The sequence below is a fragment of the Otolemur garnettii genome, unplaced genomic scaffold (genome assembly GCF_000181295.1).
Source record: "Otolemur garnettii isolate 467f Iridium unplaced genomic scaffold, OtoGar3 scaffold00011, whole genome shotgun sequence".
In the NCBI taxonomy this organism is placed as follows: Eukaryota; Metazoa; Chordata; class Mammalia; order Primates; family Galagidae; genus Otolemur; species Otolemur garnettii.
Window position 1 is genome coordinate 7,951,288 of NW_003852406.1, and position 10,648 is coordinate 7,961,935.

The following is a 10,648-nucleotide window of genomic DNA, read 5'->3' on the forward strand; positions in this document are numbered from 1 at the left end:
TTTTTTTTTTTTTTTGGTTGCAGCCGTCATTGTTGTTTGGCAGGCCGGGCTGGATTCAAACCCGCCACCTTGGGTGTATGTGGCTGGCGTCTTAGCCACTTGAGCCACAGGCGCCAAGCCTACATTTTCATTCTTTAAGAATATGTCTTGCTTCTTGACCTTAACTCAGAACAGTTTACGGGTTCAAGTTTCACATTTTGCTAGGTGTACATGATATAAGTAATAAGAAAACTTTCACAATTTTTTTTTCACTTCTTGTATTTATTATGATAACTTTTCTCTTCACAGCCATGTTCACTGCCAAATTCCAATGAGATTTCTCCAATGTCCCCCAGACCTAACTGGAAAAAGTCGGTATCTTGATGAAGCAGATATATTTTACCTAAATCCCTTAAACTGGTTACATAAAGAGTTTCATGATGACGCATCATTGCCTACTCACTTGATCATCTTCAGCGTTTTGGAAGAGGTAAGAAAGAAAACTCATTATTTTTTATTTACCTCAGGTTTAGCAACCACTTAGGTAAACAGAGAACATAACCTTTTTTAGGTCCCTTTAAGCCCCCATATCAGAATGCGCCCAAGTTTTGTAACTATGAAGATATTTTACTTACCACAGTTAATTCGTTAAGAAATTTTATTGTTTTATTATGAAAAAAGTAGAGAAGCAATTAAAACAGCCAATTCTAAAATTCACTGAAACAGTACTCAGTAAAATGTAGCCTTTATTTTACTTAAACATTTATTTACTTCTAGGAAATAAGTGCTTTCCTAATTTCAAGCAACTATGAGAGAACTGCTGTTTTCTTCCACACTCACTTGCCGGAGGGTCGAATTGGAAGTCACATATATGTCTACGAACGGAATTCAAAAGGGAAACTCAACTGAAGGTGAAATTCTGAACTGGGTTTGAATCTTTCCTAGAGAAACTGACATTGCTGAATGGAAATATTCAGGTACTGTTTAAATACTTCAGTAAACACTGGGTAATCAAGATTCATTCGAACTTGGAAAGAAACACTATGAACTGCTTTACCAAATACCACTACTAAGGAAATGGGTAAAATATCACATAGTATAAAACCACATATTAATACAATGCCAAATTTTAAATAAAGACCTTTAGTTTTCCTCATGGTGTAGTTTTATTGTTTCTTCTACAATATTCAGATGTGCAAGAAATTTCACAAGAAAACAAGTCAGCAAGCTGATAAGAGGGCAGCAAATTCTTCACAAGTCAACGGGCTCTTGAACCCACAAAAAGACAAGAAGCAAATATAAGATTATAAAACATTAGAGATGAAGTTCCCTCACAATGTACTTTTCTCAAGCTCTACTGCAAATGTAACACAAACATCAGTGTTAATTACACTTTGTCATGTATAATTTGAGCTTACTTTAAGCTTATACACTGAAAGGAAGTCTCATTTCATGCACAAAATCTGCTGCATGCCTGACTTCCTTAGTAAAACTACTGTTGAACATTTCCAGCGCCAAAAAAAATTCAACAAAGCTAAACTACAGGAAAATGCTGTTAGTAGGTTTTTGATTGATGCTTCTGAGTAATAATAAAGTCATCAAACTGATACTTAGAATGAAGGAAAAAAGACATTGTCATTTGGTAATTTCATCTTAGTTTCAACACCATTGTAGAAAGCAACTATGTCTCTTACAGTTTTCTAATTTAACTTAATCATTAAATCAATATTTAGGATCAAAAGGTAATTGCCCCAATTCTATTTCAAGATTTGCCATGTATCTTCCATTAGTGCGACCATATTTATGCCATTTACCTTCCCTTCTACAAGGCTGTGGCTGAAGATGCTTCTGCTCTTGTTTTCGATGCCTGGAGTTTTCAATATTTACCATACGTTGCTTTTTATCAGGTCGACTGAAAGCAGTAAACACATTTTTCATCTATGTTAGAGTTCATTTACATTAAAACCAGTTTTAATGTTTTTCTCCATTAATCTATTATCTGAACACTGAAAAAAGATGTTAAATTAATCTGTAGTCCTAGAATATCCATATAAAAAATTAAAGATTCAGTGTTACACTTTTTAATCCTATAACAAGAGACAAATTTAACTCTACTGGCAAAAAGGGGAAACATGCAACAGATAACAAAGAATAGAAATGTGGCAATAAAATAATGAGATGTGTTTGCATTATTTTTCCTCCTTTCCTGTAAAAATCAATCCTTCCCCATTGGCTTTCTCTCTCAGCGGAATTATATACACATCTCTTATAAACAAAGCAAATACAAGTCTTTTAACTTTTTCTCTCACAACAGAAATTCACAAACAATGTCTACACTGCTTTGCTCTATGATCAGCCTTCTATCCTAACTTCACTGAAAATCCATATTGCCATCCATGGCCACCCAGTTCCCAAGCCAAGAAATAGTTTTCAACTTCTTAAAAAAGCTTTTGACACGTTTAAATATTCTCTTTGAGTTGATCTTCAGGTTTTCATGATACTACTCTTGTCCTCTCAGCCACCTGTACAACCCAATAGATGTTGATATTTCCCCAGAAGTCTGAAATACCTCCAGCCTAGACTATCTAGACAAATAGAAAGAAGTCTGGCTAAAAGAAATGGCCATGTAATTCATTACCAACTAACTCTCTGCATTTGAATATAAGTACTTCCAAACACTCCTCATCTAAGATTCCACTTGCCCCAAACCTGGTATTACCTATCTTAATGATAACACTAATAGGTAACCCAAACTACCAATCTAAAAGTCACTGTTACTTTCCACTTCTCTTTCACAAGAAATACCAGTTTTACCATCTGTTAAATTGTCTCCTCCTTTCTACACCTACTTCTATTGCTCCAGTTCAGGTACTCATCATCTTGTATTGGTATCATATGGACCACCTTTTAGCTTCATACCTTTCCTATCAATCCTCCAGGTTGCTACCAGTACAGCTAGTGCCCCCTTATTCAGTTTCACTTTCTGTGCTTCAGATTTAGTTACCTGTGGTCAACCATAGTCTGAATATGTTAAATGGACAATTTCAGTAGTAATTCTTGCCAGGCACAGTGGCTCAGGCCTGAAATCCCAGCACTGTGAGGCCAAGGCAGATAGATCACTTGTGCTTAGCCTGAACAAGAGATCCTGTCTCTAAAAATGGCAGGCACCTATAGTCCAAGCTACTTGGGATGAGGCAAGAGAATGGCTTGAGCCCGAGTTTGAGTTTGCTGGGAGCTGTGATGCCACGGCACTCCACCCAAGGCAACAGAATGAGACTCTGTCTCAAAAAAAATCTTAAGTTGTATTCCCATTATGAATAGTGTTATGAAATCTTATGCTGGAAATCTTATGCTGTCCCACTGTGGCCCCTTGGACTTAAATTAGCCCTTTGTCTAGTGTGTCTGTCCACACCTCCCACCCCTTAGTCACTTAGTAGCTGCCTTGGTTATCACAACACAGTTCTTATATTCAAATTAACCCTTATTTTACTTTTTTTTTTTTTTTTGAGACAGAGCCTCAAGCTATCCCCCCCCATCACAGCTCACAGCAACCTCCAACTCCTGGGCTCAAGCAAGTCTCCTGCCTCAGCCTCCCAAGTAGTTGGGACCACAGGCGCCCGCCACAACGCCGGGCTATTTTTTGGTTGCAGCCGTCAGTGTTGTTTGGCGGGTCCGGGCTGGATTCAAATCCGCCACCTTAGGTGTATGCAGCTGGCACCTTAGCCACTTGAGCCATAGGCGCCGAGCCAACCCTTATTTTACTTAATAAGGACCCCAAGTGGAAAAGTGGTGATGGTGGCAATTAGGATGTGCCAAAGAGAAGCCATAAAGTACTTCTTTTCAAGTGAAAAGATGAAATTTCTCAGTAAGAAAAAAACCCTACATGCTAAGGTTGCTATTATCTATGGCTAAGAACAAATCAATTTGTGAAATTGTGAAGGAAAAAGAAATTCATGCGTAGTATATACAGGATTCTGTACTGTTCCTAGTTTCAAGCATTACTGGGATTCTTGGAATATATTCCCTGAAGATAAGAGAAGGCTACTGTAATCCAAAATATTTATCCCGCCCCACTCCAAAATGATTCAGAGGTTCTCCATGTCCTACAGGACTAATCCTTTAGCATAAAATGAGACCCTTCATGATCTGAATCTTTTTTTATTCGTCTCCCAGAACTATCCTGTTTCCTTAAAGTAGCACATATTCACATCTCCAAGTCTTTGCAAATGACCTTCCCTTTGAGTGAAATGTCCTCCCTTATTTGCAAAGCAAGTTCTCATTTCTCTTTCAAAAGTAATTTTAAAAACCAAGTTCAGTTCAAAAGCCACCCAGCTCAAGATGCCTTTCCAAACAGTTGGCCTGAGGCTACTATATGCATGCCTCCATACCTTCTTTTCTTTTATCTAGCTTGTAAATTCCTTTACAGCAAAACTTTTTTCCTTTGTTTCCTCAAGGTAGCCTCACAATACTTTGTTCATTATAGCTCTAGATATCTGCTCAATAACTAAAGACACCAGATTCAGTCTCATTATTTTATAGACACATTACATTTATTCAGAAAGAGAAGTACCTCAAAGGTAAAAAATGAAGCTAACATTTCAAATGAAACTAACATTTCAAGATTAGGCAAGTTTCATGTTACAGAACATAAAGCTGATAAACAACAGATAGAAAGTTATTATAAAGCACACAAATTAGAATTTCTGGCTTGCCAAGTTTGCCTCTTTGATCATGCCTCTACCCTTATCAACAATAATTCCACAGTAAGTATTGAATATCATAATTAAGTTGGTAAATTGAATGGAAAAATGAAAACAGATGCAATATTATAATTGTTATCTATGAGCTATTCTGATTTCCAAGCAATTTATGTTGTTCACTCCTAGCTTCCTTAGGCGAGTAAATATAATTTCACTTAAAGTGATTACATGGAAAAGAAACAAAATAACAAAAATAAGTTTTATATATCTTTAACTGATTTGTAAGATAGAAATTAAATCAAGTCAAAATCATTATGTGATTATGAAATTTTCAGCTTCTAATAGCTATATTTTAAAACTTCATCTTATAATTTATTCTAAATTCTCAATGGCAATAAAGCATATCTTACAAATAGTAACCTTTCAAGAAATTTGTCAAATGATAAAAATGCTATCCAATCTACAAATGTTAAAAACTACTATAATAACATGGGTTTATATAAACCGACCTGGGTCCATATGGAGGGGAAAAAGTGTGACCAAAGAAGTGTCTATATATATATCCATCCAACTTCTCAAACACTCCATCATTATCTACTTGATATTCTTTCATGTCTTTAAGATAATCTTTAACATCATTAACAAAGTCAGTGAAGAGCTTCTGATCATGAATAAAGACACCATTTTGGAAAAAATTATTGATAAATTGATCAAGTTCTTGCCAATGACGAAAAGTATGCAGCTCTTTCAATAAGTACCTTTGAATTAACTGTCTAAATTCATCTATCCTTACAGGATTCATCACTGTATTAAAAAGGCTCATGGCTTCTTGTTGAGCACATTCAAATACACCAGAACAACCCTTTCTAAAAGGATAATTTTCTCTACAGTCATGCTCAGCACTGCATTTCTGTGGGTTTGTACTTTTTCTGAATCCTTCAAAGTGAACTGGCTTTTCTTTCCTTCCGTCTCTTTGCACAGTAGGGCCTCTACTATTCTGGTTCTGTGTGGGTGCTTTGTACTGTGGGTGCAAATAATCACTAAAAATTGTTCTTGATTTTTCAGCTGCAGCTTCTTTTGTAGCACCAAATCTTTTATTACCCTTTTCATCGAAGATATTCTTGGTGGTATCTTTGAAATGTCTGAAAGTAGATTTAACTGAATCTGAGAATTTTTTCAGATTTTCCTTCACAGCTTCTTTAGCTTGCTTAATTTTTTCTTTATGATGCCTTACAAACTCTTTAGTAGAATTCTTCATGGCATCAAATGTTTCCTTAACTGAACCCAGAAGTGTCTCCTTTGACTTATTTTTTGCCCTGTGGTTTCCTCTGCTCCCCTTCTTTTTTCCATCAGCTTCTTGTTTTCCATTTTGTTCCTTTGCCTCAACATACAGTCTTTCCCACAAATCAGAACGCTGCTGTTCAAAGGTTAGCTTCCGTTCCAGCTCAGTGAGTCTTTCCCTTAAGATTGCTATTTCCTTTTGTTCATTCAATACACTGGGAGAATCTGGGTTGCCATGTGACTGACTAGCACTTAATTTCTCGAGTTCCACCGATAAAGCCATGGTCATTAATCGTTCTCTCTCCACTTCCAGCTTCAGCGCCTTTGCTTCTGCCAGTAGTGTCTCCCTTTGACTAAAGAAGCTGTGTTTCTTCTGCTTTTCCTCTTCCAAATGCTGCCTAAGTTTCTGATTTTCTTTAACTAATTCAGCACTTGTCCCTTTATCTTCCAACATTCTAATTTGTTCTCGTAGTTTACTTAACTCTTCCTGTAATAAAGATAAGGCTTTTTCTTCCTTCTCTAGAGAGATTCTTAAATGCTGATTTTCTGTAGCAAGGTTTGTTTTCTGGGTTTCAAAGGACATCTTCTCTGCTTGAGTAAGGGTCCAACACCTTGCAAGGTTTTCTTTCAATAACTAAATTTTTTTGAAAGAAAGGAAAGAAAAATGTCAAGTGTTTTAAAAGCTGTATTTTAATCATGAAGATATAAAACCCCCTAAACTTCAGTGGCTTTACTTCTACAGAAAATGACCCCCAGGTACTATATAGTTCATATACAAGAAAATGCTTAGCAGAAAGCTAAATCAAATTAGGAACAACGGCAGGGTGAAGAATTTAAAGACAGGGAAGAGTTAGCTAGAGGTCCATTTATCACTAGTAGGATTTTTAAAATAGCCAATAGAGGTACTACTGGAATACTATACCTCATAATCCTATGAATTCTTACTGGTTTCTAAGCCCATTTATAAAAATTAGGAGAAAGAGCAAAGTGCTTACATCTTATGACCACAGGACTCGTCCTAAAAAGGCTCCTGGGGAATTTAGGCAGGGAAAGGCTGATTCTTAGGGAGAGAGATTTTTATTTATTCATTTTTTTTTTTTGGTTAGAGGGAGTCTCACTCTGTTGCTAAAGTACATGGTGTCTTAGCTCACAGCAACCTCAAACTTGGGCTCAAGGGATCCTCTTGCCTCTGCCTCCTAAGTAACTGAGACTACAGGCACCCACCACAACACTCAGCTAGTTTTTTTTATTTTCAGTAGAGATGGGGGTCTCGCTTTGCTCAGGCTGGTCTCCAATGCCTAAACTCAAGCAATCCACCCACTTTGGCCTCCCAGAGTGCTATCATTACAGGTGTGAGCCACCGTGCCTAGTCAAGAGATATCTTTTTTGTGTGTGTGACACAGAGCCTCAAGCTGTTACCCTGGGTAGAGTGCCTTGGCATCACAGCTCACAGCAACCTCCAACTCCTGGGCTCAAGCGAGTCTCCTGTCTCTGCCTCGCAAGTAGCTGGGACTACAGGCGACCGCCACAAGGCCCAGCTACTTTTTGGTTGCAGCCATCATTGTTGTTTGGCGGGCCTGGTTTGGATTCAAACCCGCCAGCTCAGGTATATGTGGCTGGCGCCTTAGCCACTTGAGCCACAGGCGCAGAACCAAGAGATTATCTTTTATAAAAAGTAAGAGTACTTTTTATAAAAGTACCTCCAGAGATGGCTTTGGGCTTCAAAAACTTGTTTGCAGTCAGTGTACTCTTTGAAGAAACATTTTAATAATCTTAGCCCTATTTGATGCATTCTAGTGCTGTGCAAACTAACATTTCTAGTAAGTGCAAGTCAGTCATAAATACTACAAGCACATTAGAAGACAGACTGAATCTTGGTAACATTTAAAAATAATCTCCCAGGGCAATGCCTGTGGCTCAGTGGGTAGAGCACCGGCCCCATATACCAAGGGTGGCAAGTTCAAATCCGGCCCCTGCCAAACCGCAACAAAAAACAGCTGGGCATTGTGGTGGGTGCCCATAGTCCCAGCTACTCAGGAGGCTGAGGCAAGAGAATCACCTAAGCCCAAGAATTGGAGGTTGCTGTGAGCTGTGTGATGTCACAGCACTCTACCAAGGGAAAGTGAGACTCTGTCTATACAAAAAAAAAGGAAAAAAAATAATCTCTCAGCCAACACGGTGGCTCACACCTGTAAATCTTAACATTCTGGGAGTCTGAGGCAGATGGACTGCCTAAGCTCACAGGTTCAAGACCAGCCTAAGCCAGAGCAAGAACTCATCTCTAAAAATAGCTGGGCATTGTGGCAGGCACCTGTAATCCAAGCTACTTGGGAGGCTGAGGCAAGAGAATCGCTTAAATCTAAGAGTTTGAGGTTGCTGTAAGGTTGCTGTAAGCTGTGATGCCAAGGCAGTCTACTGAGGGTGACAAAGTGAGGAAAAAATAAATAAAAATAATTTCCCCAATTTCAAGTAAACTTCTGACATGATGACAATCCAGATTACGTGAGCACTATAATGAGCACTTAATATACCCATGAAGATTAATCTATGTATTACCGTAACTCTGAAAGTCAGACAGAAACATGATAGAAATTGTGTTCAAACAGACTTATACAATTTTACTGAAGTTCAAGGTAGCCTTGACTAATCTATTTTGCTTTCACACATATGCATTAGTAACAAATGCTAACCAAAAACAGTGAAATATTAAAACAATATGCTTCAATAGTTATTATAGCATTATCCACTCGGTTAAAATAACCCACATATAAATCTGCAAAATGATACTTAAATTTGGCTTAATTTACCACAAACATTATGGTTATCACATTTAAATCAGACCAGTAAAGTATCTGGTTTCAAAAAAAGCAAAAAAAAAAATGTCCTCTAAGAGAATGGCACTATTTTAAACTTAAAAAATAACTGTCTGAGATGTGCCTTCACTTTCGGGTTCATTAATCTTCACAAAACAAACTAAGTTTTAAAATTAAAGAGAAAAAAAGTTTCTTCTACACAATAGCAGTAAACTATGAGTAGAAGAGACTGATGTAGCATAATCCTGAAAAGCGTAAGCACAAGAAGCCACAGAGTGACGGGAGAGTACAGCCTTGCTCATCCAGTAGACGTGATCTTTAAGTAAGCCACTGATAAACAGACTGTGAGCAGGTATTGCAAACAGATTCAACATCTGATCCACATTTAACAGCTAGAAATAAGAGATGTGCAAAAACTGGCTCTCTGTAAAGATTTATGCATGGTCAATCTCCTTAAAGCCATTGTCATCCTAAAGAACCAGAAACAAATTATAGTCAAGAAGAAATAATATCTTCTGATGCAGGTAGGAAAATAGCACTATTTATAATTAACTGCAGTAGTATCTCCCTGAAAAGATACAAGTTGGATGTAAAGTGATATCCTAAGAAATATAATTATAACATATATAAGAAGCATAGATAAATTGTGAAGATTATGAGGTGAGAAAATGGAAGAGAAAAGCAGCAACTTACTTCTCTATCCTGAGTTTATCAACAATCCCTAAAAAGTATCCAATGTACACAGCCCTATTATGAAATTAATTTATAGCTTTCATATGAAATCTATAACCTAATAACAGCCTAAGTCTACGGGGGGTGGGGTGGGAGATGGGAAGGGGGAATGGGTGGAGGGAGGGTGATTAGAGGGATCATTTCTATGGTTTATCTTACAAGGGTACAAGTGAATCTTTCTAAGAGTAGAATATGATTGTCTTAACACAATAACTAAGAAAATGACATGAAGGCTATGTTAACCAGTTTGATGAAAATATTTCAAACTGTTATGAAAACGCCACACTGTACCCCAGAACTGTGTTAATGTACATAGTTATCATTTAATAAAAAAAAAAAAAAGAATCCCTACACCCCTCCTCAGAAAGAGCAGGAGAGACCGGCTATTTTGCGAATCCTCATAAACCCATGAGGATGTTGGGTAACAGGACAGTAAAGAATGGACAGTAAAGTCCTGTTAGATCTTGGAGTATTTTAGGTAGAAAAACATAAAATGTACCCCATTCCATCAGATCTATCAAAAAACCAACAAAAGGACTGGCCATTTCCCCTGATCACTATAAAACTACAACTCTCCTTTTTTTCTCCCACTGACCCATAATGTTTTGCTTAGCTCTGTGAAAATAATGCATATATAAAATGTCATTTTCAAATTACAGTTACAAATTAAGGGCTTTGTCAGATGCTTGGAATCAAATTAACACTGGTAATCAATACCAGTTTAACTTGGTTAAACATTCTGAACCCCTTTCTCAGCTATAAAATAAAGCTAATAACTGCATAAATTCACATATGTGAGAAATAAAAGTTCATACAATGCATTCATGACCTATAATCAATCAACAATTATCATTATTAGTGACTTACTAACTTGCACCATACTTATACCTAAATAGCGTGATTATTGGCTAACAACTATTTTTAATATCTGTTAGAGTACACACCTTATATTCTATAAAAGATTCTTGTTCCCGTTGACATTGGGAAAGATAATCCTTCATATCATTCAATTCATCTTCATGTATTTTTGTTACTAACTGCTGACGCATCTGAATCTGAATTGTGCCTAAAAAGAAAACTCTTATTAGGTACATAACATAAATATGATTACCAATACTTTATTTGAGACAGAGCCTCAAGCTA

General features: G+C 37.0%; 2 protein-coding genes across 2 annotated transcripts in view; one reads left to right on the forward strand and one right to left on the reverse strand.

Moving 5' to 3' along the window:
• Positions 1-1,135, forward strand: part of PIGB (phosphatidylinositol glycan anchor biosynthesis class B) — a 34,938-nt gene extending 33,803 nt beyond the window's left edge. Inside the window, exons 12-13 of the mRNA XM_023509998.1 lie at positions 289-469; positions 757-1,135. Of these exons, the coding sequence (XP_023365766.1) occupies positions 289-469; positions 757-888 (313 nt within the window). The 3' untranslated portion in view covers positions 889-1,135. The remainder of the gene's footprint in view (positions 1-288; positions 470-756) is intronic.
• The window catches only part of CCPG1 (cell cycle progression 1), a 54,903-nt gene continuing 44,963 nt past the window's right edge, over positions 709-10,648 (reverse strand). The window contains exons 8-10 of the mRNA XM_023509999.1: positions 10,450-10,571; positions 5,189-6,594; positions 709-1,891 (exon numbers count right to left, since the gene is read on the reverse strand). Of these exons, the coding sequence (XP_023365767.1) occupies positions 1,702-1,891; positions 5,189-6,594; positions 10,450-10,571 (1,718 nt within the window). The 3' untranslated portion in view covers positions 709-1,701. The remainder of the gene's footprint in view (positions 1,892-5,188; positions 6,595-10,449; positions 10,572-10,648) is intronic.